Here is an 18,780-nt window from a genome sequence, read left to right as displayed (position 1 = left end):
GGAGGATTTGACCCCGTTTTTACGGTTGTGGAGTTGGGATTAATTGAGCTGTTGGATTCTGAGCAGAGCCGTGCTCCCCTGTGTCCAGGCCGGGGTCAGGAATGAGCTTATTTGGTGTCGGTGGTACCGCCTTCTCTTTCCTTTCTCCCTCGCTCCCCAGTTCTCACAGCTCTCGGGGTGTTAGCTCCCAGCCTGCACCTGATCTCGCTGCTCTGGCGTCGTCGTTGGCGTCTTGCGTCACTGCGTCTCGGGCCTTGCAGAGATTTGCAGGAGCGTTTCTTAAGTCTTGTTTTGACCCCATCTCTCCCGTTAGACTAGGGCTGTAGTAAGCTCAAAGCATCCCTCCATAACCCCCATTACCAGCCCCCATTACCAGCCCCCACCAGCCTGCAGTCTTTAACCTTTATGACCAGTGGTCAGAGGCTGAAAGGGCAAGACAAAAGATTTAAGTGCCTTTTGAACGGGGTATGGTAGTAGGTGCCAGGCGTACCGGTTTGTGCCAAGAATTGCAACGCTGCTGGGTTTTTCACGCTGAACAGTTTCCCGTGTGTATCAAGAATGGTCCACCACCCAAAGAACATCCAACCAACTTGACACAACCGTGGGAAGCATGGGCCAGCATCCCTGTGGAACGCTTTTGACACCTTGTAGAGTCCACGCCCCGATTTAATTGAGGCTGTTCTGAGGGGAAAAGGTGGTGCAACTCAATATTAAGGTGTTTCTAAATGTTTTGCATACTCAGTGTAGATTTGTACATTTTAGTAATTTAGCAGACGCTCTTCTCTCCTGTCCCTTCCAGCCATCCACTTAACCACTGTCTTCTCTCTCCTGTCCCTTCCAGCCATCCACTTAACCACTGTCTTCTCTCTCCTGCCCCTTCCAGCCATCCACCTAACCACTGTCTTCTCTCTCCTGTACCTTCCAGCCATCCACTTAACCACTGTCTTCTCTCTCCTGTCCCTTCCAGCCATCCACTTAACCACTGTCTTCTCTCTCCCGACCCTTCCAGCCATCCACTTAACCACTGTCTTCTCTCTCCCGACCCTTCCAGCCATCCACTTAACCACTCTTCTCTCTCCCGACCCTTCCAGCCATCCACTTAACCACTGTCTTCTCTCTCCCGACCCTTCCAGCCATCCACTTAACCACTGTCTTCTCTCTCCCGACCCTTCCAGCCATCCACTTAAGCACTGTCTTCTCTCTCCTGTCCCTTCCAGCCATCCACCATAACCACCAGTGGTGGTCTTTTTTCCAGCAGCTTGGCCTTATTTCTATTACAGTGACCCATTCAATACGGCCTTCCACACTCTGGCCTGCATCTAGCTGATCTAGGGTGGAATCATTAGTACCGCCTTCCCCACTCTGGCCTGCATCTAGCTGATCTAGGGTGGAATCATTAGTACCGCCTTCCCCACTCTGGCCTGCATCTAGCTGATCTAGGGTGGAATACCGCCTTCCCCACTCTGGCCTGCATCTAGCTGATCTAGGGTGGAATCATTAGTACCGCCTTCCACACTCTGGCCTGCATCTAGCTGATCTAGGGTGGAATCATTAGTACCGCCTTCCCCACTCTGGCCTGCATCTAGCTGATCTAGGGTGGAATCATTAGTACCGCCTTCCCCACTCTGGCCTGCATCTAGCTGATCTAGGGTGGAATCATTAGTACCGCCTTCCCCACTCTGGCCTGCATCTAGCTGATCTAGGGTGGAATCATTAGTACCGCCTTCCCCACTCTGGCCTGCATCTAGCTGATCTAGGGTGGAATCATTAGTACCGCCTTCCCCACTCTGGCCTGCATCTAGCTGATCTAGGGTGGAATACCGCCTTCCCCACTCTGGCCTGCATCTAGCTGATCTAGGGTGGAATCATTAGTACCGCCTTCCCCACTCTGGCCTGCATCTAGCTGATCTAGGGTGGAATCATTAGTACTGCCTTCCCCACTCTGGCCTGCATCTAGCTGATCTAGGGTGGAATCATTAGTACCGCCTTCCCCACTCTGGCCTGCATCTAGCTGATCTAGGGTGGAATCATTAGTACCGCTTTCCCCACTCTGGCCTGCATCCAGCTGATCTAGGGTGGAATCATTAGTACCGCCTTCCACACTCTGGCCTGCATCTAGCTGATCTAGGGTGGAATCATTAGTACCGCCTTCCCCACTCTGGCCTGCATCTAGGTGATCTAGGGTGGAATACCGCCTTCCCCACTCTGGCCTGCATCTAGCTGATCTAGGGTGGAATCATTAGTACCGCCTTCCCCACTCTGGCCTGCATCTAGCTGATCTAGGGTGGAATCATTAGTACCGCCTTCCCCACTCTGGCCTGCATCTAGCTGATCTAGGGTGGAATCATTAGTACCGCCTTCCCCACTCTGGCCTGCATCTAGCTGATCTAGGGTGGAATACCGCCTTCCCCACTCTGGCCTGCATCTAGCTGATCTGGGGTGGAATCATTAGTACCGCCTTCCCCACTCTGGCCTGCATCTAGCTGATCTAGGGTGGAATCATTAGTACCGCCTTCCCCACTCTGGCCTGCATCTAGCTGATCTAGGGTGGAATCATTAGTACCGCCTTCCCCACTCTGGCCTGCATCTAGCTGATCTAGGGTGGAATCATTAGTACCGCCTTCCCCACTCTGGCCTGCATCTAGCTGATCTAGGGTGGAATCATTAGTACCGCCTTCCCCACTCTGGCCTGCATCTAGCTGATCTAGGGTGGAATACCGCCTTCCCCACTCTGGCCTGCATCTAGCTGATCTGGGGTGTAATCATTAGTACCGCCTTCCACACTCTGGCCTGCATCTAGCTGATCTGGGGTGGAATCATTAGTACCGCCTTCCCCACTCTGGCCTGCATCTAGCTGATCTAGGGTGGAATACCGCCTTCCCCACTCTGGCCTGCATCTAGCTGATCTAGGGTGGAATCATTAGTACCGCCTTCCCCACTCTGGCCTGCATCTAGCTGATCTAGGGTGGAATCATTAGTACCGCCTTCCCCACTCTGGCCTGCATCTAGCTGATCTAGGGTGGAATCATTAGTACCGCCTTCCCCACTCTGGCCTGCATCTAGCTGATCTAGGGTGGAATCATTAGTACCGCCTTCCCCACTCTGGCCTGCATCTAGCTGATCTAGGGTGGAATCATTAGTACCGCCTTCCCCACTCTGGCCTGCATCTAGCTGATCTAGGGTGGAATCATTAGTACCGCCTTCCCCACTCTGGCCTGCATCTAGCTGATCTAGGGTGGAATACCGCCTTCCCCACTCTGGCCTGCATCTAGCTGATCTAGGGTGGAATCATAGTACCGCCTTCCCCACTCTGGCCTGCATCTAGCTGATCTAGGGTGGAATCATTAGTACCGCCTTCCCCACTCTGGCCTGCATCTAGCTGATCTAGGGTGGAATCATTAGTACCGCCTTCCCCACTCTGGCCTGCATCTAGCTGATCTAGGGTGGAATCATTAGTACCGCCTTCCCCACTCTGGCCTGCATCTAGCTGATCTAGGGTGGAATCATTAGTACCGCCTTCCCCACTCTGGCCTGCATCTAGCTGATCTAGGGTGGAATCATTAGTCCAACAGCTGCAAACAAGAGTTTCTATTGGACACATTCAGCTATGTTTATCCCTGTTCCGTTTTGTTTCCGTTTTAAGAAATGTTTTTCAACAGAATCGGCGGAATGAATACACCCCTGATCACACGTAAACACAGTTCACGTTCATAGCAGCCACGTTGTATTCCTTCACGTTGTATCTCTCCTCCTCTCACCTTTTCCCTTCTCTTGTGGACTTCAATGCACAACACATCAGCTGTATGTGACCAGACGAAAAAAGCCTTCCAAGCCAAACCATGTCATAACCGCTACACACAGCCTACATCATTGTCCCCATATTAGCTAATAGAACTAACGCGTTAGTAAACCCGCTACAATCATGCAGTTAACGTTACAGTTTAGTCAGTTAGCAGTTACACCTGCGGGCCACGGTGGCAGTAAATTAGTAAAACCAAAAGCTTACCTTGACTTGGAAGAGTTCCAGTGTTGTGTTGGACAGTCATAGCCAGCTAGCTAACATAGCATCCCTCTTTCGCTCTCATTGAGTTAACTACTCACCACATGCCTTCTCTCTTCTGTTCCTTCCAGCCATCCTCCATAACCACTAACTGTCTTCTGTTCCTTCCAGCCATTCTCTATAACCACTAACTGTCTTCTGTTCCTTCCAGCCATTCTCCATAACCACTAACTGTCTTCTGTTCCTTCCAGCCATTCTCTATAACCACTAACTGTCTTCTGTTCCTTCCAGCCATTCTCCATAACCACTAACTGTGTTCTGACCCTTCCAGCCATCCTCATTTACAACTAACTGTCTTCTGTTCCTTCCAGCCATCCTGCACCTGGACAATACTGTGGTGGACCTGGAGACTCTACAAGCCCTCTACGAAAACGTAAGGCTCTCATCTCTCATCCCTGAGTCGAAAGGAAGGCGTGTCTTGGGCCAGGATTCAAACACGTGCAAATAAATTAGCATCACACTGTGTGGCTAATCTATGTTGGTTTGAATCCTGGCCTTTAGTCTTATGGTTGGCTGTCAATGTAACGTATCCAGTCTATGATGGACTCCCCTCAGTTCAGCCCCCAGTGCCTGGCATGTCACTATGGACCTCAATCACCAACAGTTCAGTAAGGAACAGAAGAGCTTATGTGAAGTCCTTGTAAGAAATAATTTATTTACAGTATCGCTTTGTTCAGGCCTTGTTTTAGCAATGTGTTCTGGTTTCTTCAGGCCTTGTTTTAGCAATGTGTTGGCTGTTGCTTCATGACAAACGGTGAGATGATCACTGCTGGTTCTTGGACCGTCATCAACATTCTGACACACTGAGGCTGTTCGTCAAGGCTGAGATGGTCAGCTTTTCCCAGTGACACAATTTGATCTAGTGATCCATATTCTCCATCAAAACACAAACCTTCAGAAGGCACGTACTCCACCAGTAGAACATATTGACTCTTACAGTTCAACAGAGAGAGACTGACCGTATCTCTGAACCTTATAACCATGTGACCTCAGTCGGAAGTCTCCTAGTATCTCTGAACCTAATAACCATGTGACCTCAGTCAGAAGTCTCCTAGTATCTCTGAACCTAATAACCATGTGACCTCAGTCAGAAGTCTCCTAGTATCTCTGAACCTTATAACCATGTGACCTCAGTCAGAAGTCTCCTAGTATCTCTGAACCATGTGACCTCAGTCAGAAGTCAAACAGAAAACAGAAACAAATGTTTCTCAACAGATACGAAATGGGATTTAAAACCTACTTAATAATCTATTGAATCATTTAGTAGTCTTTATTTAATCTGTACTAATCAATGTTCTTCAGACGCAGTGTATGTGTCCCCCAAATGGCAGCCTGGCCGGTTTCCTACAAAGTGCACTACTTTCGCCTCCGGGCTCCGGGTCAAAAGTAGTGCACTATGTAGGAAATAGGATGTCATTTGGGACCAATGTGTTTGATGCATCTCATTCCTTTCTTATGACATGTGCTGCTTGGAACCAATTACAGTATCTGGACTACAAATATCTAAGTCTGGTTCTACTTCAAACACATTCATATGGAAACCACAGACAGACCTGCAGGAATGTTTTCTGTTTACTGTGGAGGGAATGAGTAAAAACACTGCTCTCGTTTTGCCTTCTTGAAGTGGAGAAGTGCACAGGGTTGATTTGTTGATAGGGTGCCATTTGACAGACACCCTAAACAGTCTATACCTGATTAAATGGTCTATATCTGATTAAACAGTCTATACGTGATTGAACAGTCTGTACCTGATACTGATTACTGGGATGTCGTAGTTTATTAATAACCTCTTAAGTATCGTACCCTTTTTTTCAATTTTCGCCTAAAATGACATACCCAAATATAACTGCCTGTAGCTCAGGACCTGAAGCAATAATATGCATATTCTTGATATCATTTGAAAGGAAACACTTTGAAGTTTGTGGAAATTTGAATGTAGGAGAATATAATACATTAGATCTGGTAAAAGAACATAAAAAAAACCATGAGTTTTCTATTTTTGTTGTTGAATTATCTTTGAAATGCAAGAGAAAGGCCAGACAGTGATGTAGGAATATAGGTGTAATTTAGATTTTGTCCACAAGATGGCAGCATTGTGTGTGCAAAGTTTCAGACTGATCCAGGGAAGGATTACGTCACTACACAATATTTTGTATCAAGTCTGCCAGGAGTTTTCTCAAATGTTCCTAATTGGTCAATTTATACAGTTACAAGTACATAACTAATAGAGAACATACAAAAATGCTATGTTAATAAACAATTTAAGTTTACACACTCCCAGGAATTTATTTCTATTTTTTATTTAACCTTTATTCAACTAGGCAAGTCAGTTAAGAACAAATTCTTATTTACAATGACGGCCTACACCGGCCAAACCCGGACGACGCTGGGCCAATTGTGCGCCGCCCTATGGGACTTCCAATCACGGCCGGTTGTGATACAGCCTGGAATCAAACCCAGGGGTCTGTAGTGACGCCTCAAGCACTGAGATGCAGTGCCTTAGACCGCTGCGCCACTCGGGAGCCCAATGGAATGTCATACATGATGGATCATTAGCTTCCCTACAGAAAATACACTAACCTTAACACATCTAAGGGGGGTGGAGCCAGAGACCGCAGGGGGTCAAACTGTAGAACCCAGTTCCTACATTTGAGGATGTTTTACTCACGTCGGCCACGGAGAACGAGAGCCCACAGTACTCGGGAGCGGGACGTGTCGTTGGCACTTTGTTGTCGCAAAGCGGGCGACGAAGGTGTTTAGCTTGTCCGGCAGCAAGATGTCGGTGTCCACGACTGGTTTTCCCTTTGCAATCCGTGACTGTCTGGAGTCCCTGTCACAAGTCTCGTGTCTGAGCCGTTGAATTGCGACTCCACTTTGTCTCTGTACTGACATTTGCCTGTTTGATTTCCTTACAGAGGGAATAACTGCACTGTTTGTATTCGACCATATTCCCAGTCACCTTGCCGTGGTTAAATGCGGATGTTCATGCTTTCAGTTTTGCGCGAATGCTGCCATCTACCCACGTTTTTTGGTTTGGGTAGGTTTTAATAGTCATGGTGGGAACAACATCCCCTATACACTTCCTGATGAACTCAGTCACCGTGTCAATGTTATTCTCTGAGGCAACCCGGAACATATCCCAGTCCACGTGATCAAAACAATCTTGAAGCATGGATTCCGATATGTCAGACCAGCATTGAATAGACCTTTGCATGGATACTTCCTGTTTGAGTTTCTGCCTATAGGAAGGGAGGAGCAGAATGGAGTCGTGATCTGATTTGCCGAAGAGAGGGCCTTGTAGCCATCCCGGAAGGGAGAGTAACTGGTCGAAATGCACTGCTCGACGAGGGATCTTAGAGTTAATTGTATGTGTGGGGTACAGAGATGAGGTAGTCGTTCAAAAATCATGTTAACACTATTATTGCACACAGTGAGTCCATGCAACTTATTATGCGACTTGTTAAGCACATTTGTACTCCTGAACTTATTTAGGCTTGCCATAACAAAGGGGTTAAATACTTATTGACTCGACATTTCAGCTTTTCATTTTTAATTAATTTGTAAACATTTCAAAAACATAATTCGACTATGACATTATGGGGTATTGTGTGTAGGCCAGTGCCAAAAAATGTCAATTTAATACATTTTTAATTCAGGCTGTAACACAACAAAATGTGGAAGAAGTAAAGGTGTGAATACTTTCTGAACACACTAACTCCAGTTCTGTTTGTGATATTAAGATTCTAACAGCAGTGTGTTTTATGTAGACTTGTTTAGGGAAAGTCATCATTTATTTTAATGAGCCGTCCAAAAGGAATTGTATTATGTCTATCTCCCAGAGCCACAGAGAGAGACCCTGTCTCCCAGAGCCACAGAGAGAGACCCTGTCTCCCAGAGCCACAGAGAGAGACCCTGTCTCCCAGAGCCACAGAGAGAGACCCTGTCTCCCAGAGCCACAGAGAGAGACCCTGTCTCCCAGAGCCACAGAGAGAGACCCTGTCTCCCAGAGCCACAGAGAGAGACCCTGTCTCCCAGAGCCACAGAGAGAGACCCTGTCTCCCAGAGCCACAGAGAGAGACCCTGTCTCCCAGAGCCACAGAGAGAGACCCTGTCTCCCAGAGCCACAGAGAGAGACCCTGTCTCCCAGAGCCACAAGAGAGACCCTGTCTCCCAGAGCCACAGAGAGAGACCCCTGTCTCCCAGAGCCACAGAGAGAGACCCTGTCTCCCAGAGCCACAGAGAGAGACCCTGTCTCCCAGAGCCACAGAGAGAGACCCTGTCTCCCAGAGCCACAGAGAGAGACCCTGTCTCCCAGAGCCACAGAGAGAGACCCTGTCTCCCAGAGCCACAGAGAGAGACCCTGTCTCCCAGAGCCACAGAGAGAGACCCTGTCTCCCAGAGCCACAGAGAGAGACCCTGTCTCCCAGAGCCACAGAGAGAGACCCTGTCTCCCAGAGCCACAGAGAGAGACCCTGTCTCCCAGAGCCACAGAGAGAGACCCTGTCTCCCAGAGCCACAGAGAGAGACCCTGTCTCCCAGAGCCACAGAGAGAGACCCTGTCTCCCAGAGCCACAGAGAGAGACCCTGTCTCCCAGAGCCACAGAGAGAGACCCTGTCTCCCAGAGCCACAGAGAGAGACCCTGTCTCCCAGAGCCACAGAGAGAGACCCTGTCTCCCAGAGCCACAGAGAGAGACCCTGTCTCCCAGAGCCACAGAGACCGACCCTGTCTCCCAGAGCCACAGAGACCGACCCTGTCTCCCAGAGCCACAGAGACCGACCCTGTCTCCCAGAGCCACAGAGACCGACCCTGTCTCCCAGAGCCACAGAGACCGACCCTGTCTCCCAGAGCCACAGAGACCGACCCTGTCTCCCAGAGCCACAGAGACCGACCCTGTCTCCCAGAGCCACAGAGACCGACCCTGTCTCCCAGAGCCACAGAGACCGACCCTGTCTCCCAGAGCCACAGAGACCGACCCCGTCTCCCGGAGCCACAGAGACCGACCCTGTCTCCCAGAGCCACAGAGACCGACCCTGTCTCCCAGAGCCACAGAGACCGACCCTGTCTCCCAGAGCCACAGAGACCGACCCTGTCTCCCAGAGCCACAGAGACCGACCCTGTCTCCCAGAGCCACAGAGACCGACCCTGTCTCCCAGAGCCACAGAGACCGACCCTGTCTCCCAGAGCCACAGAGACCGACCCTGTCTCCCAGAGCCACAGAGACCGACCCTGTCTCCCAGAGCCACAGAGACCGACCCTGTCTCCCAGAGCCACAGAGACCGACCCTGTCTCCCAGAGCCACAGAGACCGACCCCGTCTCCCAGAGCCACAGAGAGAGACCCCGTCTCCCAGGGCCTATTGGGCTACGGTCAGAAGTTGTGCACTATATAGGGTATAATTTGGGATGCAGCCTATGATTAGGTCTAGCTCGGAGAGCCACAGAGACCCTGTCTAGCATGAAGACATTTTAAAAGGGCAATCTGTGATTGATACATCTATTTTGTTAAACATTTAAATTGATAAGTAGCCATTGATTCTTGAATAATATATCATTTGATATCATGGATGATCAGTCCTTAGCATCCGTAGCACTGTCTATGAATTTGAGAGGTTTCTTTTCTCAGCCTCCCATCTCTAAGCTGTTAACCAAAAAAGTGGAGTGGCAGCTTGGCTTTTTTTGTTTGAATTCCAGATTGTCCCGCTAACCAGCGACCCTCAATATCATATAGATGGTGGAAACGTCCAATAGCATATGTTCCAACACATTGTGTCAGTCAGTCAGGGTCAGGAGGCCCCCTCTCTCTCTCTCTCACTGCCTGCCGATGCCCCAGGCTCCGTTTCAAGACGGACTTTGTTTTCCTAGATTTAGTTTTGGCTCGTTACGTAGGTGTAGGCCTCCATCCTGTCGCCTTGTCCACAGTGCTACAGACAGAGTGCACTAGTCAGCCCAGTCTCTTCCCTGAGGCCCAAATGGCACCCAATGCCCTAAATAGTCCACTATGGGCCCTGTTCAAAAGTAGTGCACTATATTAAGAGTAGGGTGCCGTTTGAGCCTCCAGACCCAGTATCCCTCCAGTCTGTCTTCTTCCCATGAGGTGATTCTGTTCTGCTGTGGGGTGGTGGGGGCATTGGAGCCTCCAGACCCAGTATCCCTCCAGTCTGTCTTCTTCCCATGAGGTGGTTCTGTTCTGCTGTGGGGTGGTGGGGGGATTGGAGCCTCAGCCATTCTCTGGCCACTCCAACATGGCACCAACACAACGACCATGAGAACGCCACCAACCTACTAGTAGTTCAAGTCTGGGAGAGGGAGGCTCAATCCCAACCTACTAGTAGTTCAAGTCTGGGAGAGGGAGGCTCAATCTCAACCTACTAGTAGTTCAAGTCTGGGAGAGGGAGGCTCAATCCCAACCTACTAGTAGTTCAAGTCTGGGAGAGGGAGGCTCAATCCCAACCTACTAGTAGTTCAAGTCTGGGAGAGGGAGGCTCAATCCCAACCTACTAGTAGTTCAAGTCTGGGAGAGGGAGGCTCAATCCCAACCTACTAGTAGTTCAAGTCTGGGAGAGGGAGGCTCAATCCCAACCTACTAGTAGTTCAAGTCTGGGAGAGGGAGGCTCAATCCCAACCTACTAGTAGTTCAAGTCTGGGAGAGGGAGGCTCAATCCCAACCTACTAGTAGTTCAAGTCTGGGAGAGGGAGGCTCAATCCCAACCTACTAGTAGTTCAAGTCTGGAAGAGGGAGGCTCAATCCCAACCTACTAGTAGTTCAAGTCTGGGAGAGGGAGGCTCAATCCCATCCTACTAGTAGAGGGATGTGGAGTAGTAATGTAGCCATCCTCTGGCTGTGATTCAATGTGGAGTGGTAATGTAGCCATCCTCTGGCTGTGGTTCAATGTGGAGTGGTAATGTAGCCATCCTCTGGCTGTGGTTCAATGTGGAGTGGTAATGTAGCCATCCTCTGGCTGTGGTTCAATGTGGAGTGGTAATGTAGCCATCCTCTGGCTGTGGTTCAATGTGAAGTGGTAATGTAGCCATCCTCTGGCTGTGGTTCAATGTGGAGTGGTAATGTAGCCATCCTCTGGCTGTGGTTCAATGTGGAGTGGTAATGTAGCCATCCTCTGGCTGTGGTTCAATGTGGAGTGGTAATGTAGCCATCCTCTGGCTGTGGTTCAATGTGAAGTGGTAATGTAGCCATCCTCTGGCTGTGGTTCAATGTAGAGTGGTAATGTAGCCATCCTCTGGCTGTGGTTCAATGTAGAGGGGTAATGTAGCCATCCTCTGGCTGTGGTTCAATGTGAAGTGGTAATGTAGCCATCCTCTGGCTGTGGTTCAATGTGAAGTGGTAATGTAGCCATCCTCTGGCTGTGGTTCAATGTGGAGTGGTAATGTAGCCATCCTCTGGCTGGGGTTCAATGTGAAGTGGTAATGTAGCCATCCTCTGGCTGTGGTTCAATGTGGAGTGGTAATGTAGCCATCCTCTGGCTGGGGTTCAATGTGGAGTGGTAATGTAGCCATCCTCTGGCTGTGGTTCAATGTGGAGTGGTAATGTAGCCATCCTCTGGCTGTGGTTCAATGTGAAGTGGTAATGTAGCCATCCTCTGGCTGTGGTTCAATGTGAAGTGGTAATGTAGCCATCCTCTGGCTGTGGTTCAATGTGGAGTTGTAATGTAGCAAGACTTTCATATCACAAATGCTTGTGTTTCTAGCGCCAACAGTGCGGTAATACCTAGCAATAAAAAATAAATATAAATAAAGAACACATAATCGAGAAAAATAAAATAATACGTTATATAGGATGAGCCATTACTAGAATACAGTTTATACATAAAGGGGGTGAAACAGTATGTAAACATTATTATAGTGACCAGTGTTCATTGACTCTATGTATATGGGGCAGCAGTCTCTAAGGTGCAGGGTTGAGTAACCGGGTGGTAGCTGGCTACTAACAGTGACTAAGGTTCAGAGCAGGGTACTGGGCTGAGGCCGGCTAGTGGTGTCTGTTTAACAGTCTGATGGCCTTGAGATAGAAGTGACATCTGGTGCTGTAGATGTCCTGGAGGACAGGCAGTGTGCCCCTGGTGATGCGTTGGGCTGACCGCACCACCCTCTGGACAGCCATGCGGTTGCGGATGGTGCAATTGCCGTACCAGGCGGTGATACAGCCCGACAGGATGCTCTCAATGGTGCATCTGTAGAAGTTTGTGAGGATCTTCGGGGCCAGCCTCCTATGGCTTCAGCCTCCACCACGCCATCTGTGTGAAGGGACCATTTCAGGTTGTCAACGATGTGCTGCCGAGGAACTTGAAGCTATTGACCCCATCCGCTGCGGCCCCGTCGACGTGGATGGCGGCGTGCTCTCTCTGCTGTCTCCTGTAGTCCACGGTCAGCTCCTTCGTTTTGTTGACGGAGAGGTTATTTTCCTAGAACCACTCCGCCAGGTCTCTCGCCCGTCTCCATCGTTGTTGGTAATCAGGCCTGCCACTGTTGTGTCGTGTTGAGGTGGTGTTGTCTACCTTCACCTCCTGGGGGCAGCCTGTCAGGATTCACTCCCAGGGCCCTGAGCTTAGTGACGATGTTGGAGGGCACTATGGTGTTATAATAATATTAATAATAATAATATGCCATTTAGCAGACGCTTTTTTCCAAAGCGACTTACAGTCATGCGTGCATACATTTTTACGTATGGGTGGTCCCGGGGATCGAACCCACTACCTTGGCGTTACAAGCGCCGTGCTCTACCAGCTGAGCTACAGAGGACCAGCTGTAGTCGATGAACAGCATTCTTACGTGGGTATTCCTCTTGTCCAGATGGGATAGGGCAGTGTGCAGTGCGACGGCGATTGCGTCATCCGTGGATCTGTTTTGGGTGGTATGCAAATTGTAGTGGGGATAAGGTAGAGGTGATATGGCCCTTAACTAGCCTCTCAAAGCACTTCATGATGACGGAAGTGAGTGCTACAGGGCGATAATCCTTTAGTTACCTTTTGCTTTTTTGGGGGTACAGGAACAATGGTGGACAATACTGTATTGAAGCAAGTGGGGACAGCAGACGATGTCCGTAAACACTCCAGCCAGCTGGTCTGCACATGCTCTCAGGACACTGCTTGGGATGCCGTCTGGGCCGGCCGGCAGCCTTGCGAGGGTTAACTCCTTGAATGACTTCATCACATCAGCCACGGAGAACGAGAGCCCACAGGTTGACAACAGCAGTTTGACATGTAACAGTCCCATTTATTTCAGTTGTCATTTTGTGCCAGTTCTTGGGGATTAATGACTAACCAGTGGAAGCATTGTAGAACAATTTAAAACCACTGTTCTGAACTACACTGAAGAAAAATATCAACGCAACATGTAAAGTGTTGGTCCCATGTTTCATGAGCTGAAATAAAAGATACCAGAAATTAAACAGCATGATCATTACATAGGTGCACCTTGTGCTGGGGACAATAAAAGGCCACTCTAAAATGTGCAGTTTTGTCACATAACACAATGCCACAGATGTCTCAAGTTTTGAGGGAGCATGCAATTGGCATGCTGACTGCAGGAATGTCCGCCAGAGCTGTTGCCAGAGAATTTAAAGTTCATTTCCCTACCGTAAGCTGCCTCCAACATCGCTTTAGAGAATTTGGCAGTATGTCCAACCTGCCTCACAACCGCAGACCATGTGTAACCACGCCTGCCCAGGACCTCCACATTTAAATGCACAGAGATACCGTGACGAGATCCTGAGGCCAGTTGTCGTGCCATTCATCCGCCGCCATCACCTGATGTTTCATCATGATAATGCACGGCCCCATGTCGCAAGGATCTGTACACAATTCCTGGAAGCTGAAAATGTCCCAGTTCTTCCATTGCCTGCATTCTCACCAGACATGTCACCCATTGAGCATGTTTGGGATGCTCTGGATCGACGTGTACGACAACGTGTTCCAGCTCCTCCCAATATCCAGTGACTTCGCACAGCCATTGAAGAGGAGTGGGACAACATTCCACAGGCCACAATCAACAGACTGATCAACTCTATGCGAAGGAGATGTGTAGCGCTGCATGAGAAAAATGGTGGTCACACCAGATACTGACTGGTTTTCTGATCCACGTCCCTAACTTTTTTTTTAAAGGTATCTGTGACCAACAGATGCATATCTGTATTCCCAGTCATGTGAAATCCATAGATTAGGGCGTAACAATTTTTTTTTCAATTGACTGGTTTCCTTATGTACTGTAACTCAGTAAAATATTAGAAATTGTTGCATGTTGCATTTTCATTTTTTTTGTTCTGTGTATACCAAAAGTTTTAGGGTCCTTCCATAGCTCGGCTACATACAGTGCCTTCGGAAAGTTTTCAGACCCCTTGACTTTTTCCACATTTTTTTATTTTTTATTATCCTCAGCAATCTACACACTACACACACTAACCAAAAAGGAAGAAGCGAAAAAAGGTTTTTAGAAATTGTTGCAAATGTATTAAAAATAAAAACAGATACTTTATTTACATAAGTATTCAGACCCTTTGCGCTGAGACTCGAAATTGAGCTCAGGTGCACCCTGTTTCCAAATGATCAGCCTTGGTGTTTCTACAACTTGATTGGAGTCCACCTGTGGTCAATTCAATTTATTGGACATGATTTGGAAAGGCTATATAAGGTCCCACAGTTGACAGTGCATGTCAGAGCAAAAACCAAGACATGAGGTTGAAGGAATTGTCCGTAGAGCTCCGAGACAGGATTGTGTCGAGGCACAGATCTGGGGAAGGGTATCAAAACATGTCTGCAGCATTGAAGGTCCCCAAAAACACAGTGGCCTCCATCATTCTCAAATAGAAGAAGTTTGGAACCACCAAAACTCTTCCTAGAGCTGGCCGCCCGGCCAAACTGAGCAATCGGGGGAGAAGGGCCTTGGTCAGGGAGGTGACAAAGAAACCAATGGTCACTCTGACAGAGTTCCTATGTGGAGATGGGAGAACCTTCCAGAAGGACAACCATCTCTGCAGCACTCCACCAATCAGGCCTTTATGGTAGAATGGCCAGACGGAAGCCACTCCTCAGTAAAAGGCACATGACAGCCAGCTTGGAGTTTGCCAAAAGGCACCTAAAGGACTCAGACCATGAGAAACAAGATTCTCTGGTCTGATGAAACCAAGATTGAACTCTTTGGCCTGAATGCCAAGTGTCACGTCTGGAGGAAACCTGGCACCATCCCTACGGTGAAGCATGGTGGTGGCAGCATCATGCTGTGGTGATGTTTTTCAGCAGCAGGGACTGGGAGACTAGTCAGGATCGAGGGAAAGATGAACGGAGTACAGAGAGATCTTTGATGAAAACCTGCTCCAGAGTGCTCAGGACCTCAGACTGGGGCGAAGGTTCACCTTCCAACAGGACAACGACCCTAACCACACAGCCAAGACAAAGCAGGAGTGGCTTCGGGACAAGTCTCTGAATGTCCTTGAGTGGCCCAGCCAGAGCCTGGACTTGAACCCGATCGAACATCTCTGGAGAGACCTGAAATTAGCTGTGCAGCAATGCTCCCCATCCAACGTGACCGAGCTTGAGGATCTGCAGAGAAGAATGGGTTGAACTCCCCAAATACAGTTGTGCCAAGCTTGTAGCGTCATACCCAAGAAGACTCGTTGCTGTAATCGCTGCCAAAGGTGCTTCAACAAAGTACTGAGTAAAGGGTCTGAATACTTATGTAAATGTGATATTTCAGTTTTTATTTTTTATAAATTAACAAAAATGTCTAAATCTGAATTGGGACTGCACTTCCATTCCAAAGAGCTCGTGGGATTAAGCAAAAAACGGAGGGGAGGGGGCTAAGGGGGTGGGGGGATTGAGCAATACTTTACCCCTCCTCTCTGTTACCCCTCCACTCCTCCACTTAGTTAGCGTACCCCTCCTCTCTGTTACCCCTTCACTCCTCCACTTAGTTAACGTACCCCTCCTCTCTGTTACCCCTCCACTCCTCCACTTAGTTAACGTACTCCTCCTCTCTGTTACCCCTCCACTCCTCCACTTAGTTAGCGTACTCCTCCTCTCTGTTACCCCTTCACTCCTCCACTTAGTTAACGTACCCCTCCTCTCTGTTACCCCTCCACTCCTCCACTTAGTTAACGTACCCCTCCTCTCTGTTACCCCTCCACTCCTCCACTTAGTTAACGTACTCCTCCTCTCTGTTACCCCTCCACTCCTCCACTTAGTTAACGTACCCCTCCTCTCTGTTACCCCTCCACTCCTCCACTTAGTTAGCGTACTCCTCTCTGTTACCCCTCCACTCCTCCACTTAGTTAACATACTCCTCTCTGTTACCCCTCCACTCCTCCACTTAGTTAGCGTACTCCTCCTCTCTGTTACCCCTTCACTCCTCCACTTAGTTAACGTACCCCTCCTCTCTGTTACCCCTCCACTCCTCCACTTAGTTAGCGTACTCCTCTCTGTTACCCCTCCACTCCTCCACTTAGTTAACGTACTCCTCCTCTGTTACCCCTCCACTCCTCCACTTAGTTAGCGTACCCCTCCTCTCTGTTACCCCTCCACTCCTCCACTTAGTTAGCGTACCCCTCCTCTCTGTTACCCCTCCACTCCTCCACTTAGTTAGCGTACTCCTCTCTGTTACCCCTCCACTCCTCCACTTAGTTAACGTACCCCTCCTCTCTGTTACCCCTCCACTCCTCCACTTAGTTAGCGTACCCCTCCTCTCTGTTACCCCTCCACTCCTCCACTTAGTTAGCGTACTCCTCTCTGTTACCCCTCCACTCCTCCACTTAGTTAGCGTACCCCTCCTCTCTGTTACCCCTCCACTCCTCCACTTAGTTAGCGTACTCCTCTCTGTTACCCCTCCACTCCTCCACTTAGTTAACGTACTCCTCCTCTCTGTTACCCCTCCACTCCTCCACTTAGTTAGCGTACTCCTCTCTGTTACCCCTCCACTCCTCCACTTAGTTAGCGTACTCCTCTCTGTTACCCCTCCACTCCTCCACTTAGTTAGCGTACTCCTCCTCTCTGTTACCCCTCCACTCCTCCACTTAGTTAACGTACTCCTCCTCTCTGTTACCCCTCCACTCCTCCACTTAGTTAGCGTACTCCTCTCTGTTACCCCTCCACTCCTCCACTTAGTTAACGTACCCCTCCTCTCTGTTACCCCTCCACTCCTCCACTTAGTTAACGTACTCCTCTCTGTTACCCCTCCACTCCTCCACTTAGTTAGCGTACTCCTCCTCTCTGTTACCCCTCCACTCCTCCACTTAGTTAGCGTACTCCTCTCTGTTACCCCTTCACTCCTCCACTTAGTTAGCGTACCCCTCCTCTCTGTTACCCCTCCACTCCTCCACTTAGTTAACGTACTCCTCCTCTCTGTTACCCCTCCACTCCTCCACTTAGTTAGCGTACTCCTCTCTGTTACCCCTCCACTCCTCCACTTAGTTAACGTACTCCTCCTCTCTGTTACCCCTCCACTCCTCCACTTAGTTAGCGTACTCCTCCTCTCTGTTACCCCTCCACTCCTCCACTTAGTTAGCGTACTCCCTCTCTGTTACCCCTCCACTCCTCCACTTAGTTAACGTACTCCTCCTCTCTGTTACCCCTCCACTCCTCCACTTAGTTAGCGTACTCCTCTCTGTTACCCCTCCACTCCTCCACTTAGTTAACGTACTCCTCCTCTCTGTTACCCCTCCACTCCTCCACTTAGTTAACGTACTCCTCCTCTCTGTTACCCCTCCACTCCTCCACTTAGTTAACGTACTCCTCCTCTCTGTTACCCCTCCACTCCTCCACTTAGTTAACGTACTCCTCCTCTCTGTTACCCCTCCACTCCTCCACTTAGTTAGCGTACTCCTCTCTGTTACCCCTCCACTCCTCCACTTAGTTAGCGTACTCCTCCTCTCTGTTACCCCTCCACTCCTCCACTTAGTTAACGTACTCCTCCTCTCTGTTACCCCTCCACTCCTCCACTTAGTTAGCGTACTCCTCTCTGTTACCCCTCCACTCCTCCACTTAGTTAACGTACTCCTCCTCTCTGTTACCCCTCCACTCCTCCACTTAGTTAGCGTACTCCTCTCTGTTACCCCTCCACTCCTCCACTTAGTTAGCGTACTCCTCCTCTCTGTTACCCCTCCACTCCTCCACTTAGTTAGCGTACTCCTCTCTGTTACCCCTTCACTCCTCCACTTAGTTAACGTACCCCTCCTCTCTGTTACCCCTTCACTCCTCCACTTAGTTAACGTACTCCTCTCTGTTACCCCTTCACTCCTCCACTTAGTTAACGTACCCCTCCTCTCTGTTACCCCTTCACTCCTCCACTTAGTTAACGTACCCCTCCTCTCTGTTACCCCTCCACTCCTCCACTTAGTTAACGTACTCCTCTCTGTTACCCCTCCACTCCTCCACTTAGTTAGCGTACTCCTCCTCTCTGTTACCCCTCCACTCCTCCACTTAGTTAGCGTACTCCTCTCTGTTACCCCTTCACTCCTCCACTTAGTTAGCGTACCCCTCCTCTCTGTTACCCCTCCACTCCTCCACTTAGTTAACGTACTCCTCCTCTCTGTTACCCCTCCACTCCTCCACTTAGTTAGCGTACTCCTCTCTGTTACCCCTCCACTCCTCCACTTAGTTAACGTACTCCTCCTCTCTGTTACCCCTCCACTCCTCCACTTAGTTAGCGTACTCCTCCTCTCTGTTACCCCTCCACTCCTCCACTTAGTTAGCGTACTCCTCTCTGTTACCCCTCCACTC

The 18,780-nt window shown here is 49.4% G+C and overlaps 1 protein-coding gene across 1 annotated transcript in view; it reads left to right on the top strand.

Moving 5' to 3' along the window:
• LOC121562669 (formin-2-like) overlaps window positions 1-18,780 on the top strand; it is a gene marked incomplete at its 5' end in the record, with an annotated part of 132,756 nt that overhangs the window by 56,351 nt on the left and 57,625 nt on the right. The window contains one exon of the mRNA XM_045213931.1: window positions 4,372-4,433. Coding sequence (XP_045069866.1) covers window positions 4,372-4,433 — 62 coding nt within the window. The remainder of the gene's footprint in view (window positions 1-4,371; window positions 4,434-18,780) is intronic.

The sequence above is a fragment of the Coregonus clupeaformis genome, unplaced genomic scaffold (genome assembly GCF_020615455.1).
Source record: "Coregonus clupeaformis isolate EN_2021a unplaced genomic scaffold, ASM2061545v1 scaf0173, whole genome shotgun sequence".
NCBI lineage: Eukaryota > Metazoa > Chordata > Actinopteri > Salmoniformes > Salmonidae > Coregonus > Coregonus clupeaformis.
The sequence above is the reverse complement of the archived record's forward strand: the minus strand, read 5'-3'. Positions and strand labels throughout refer to the sequence as shown.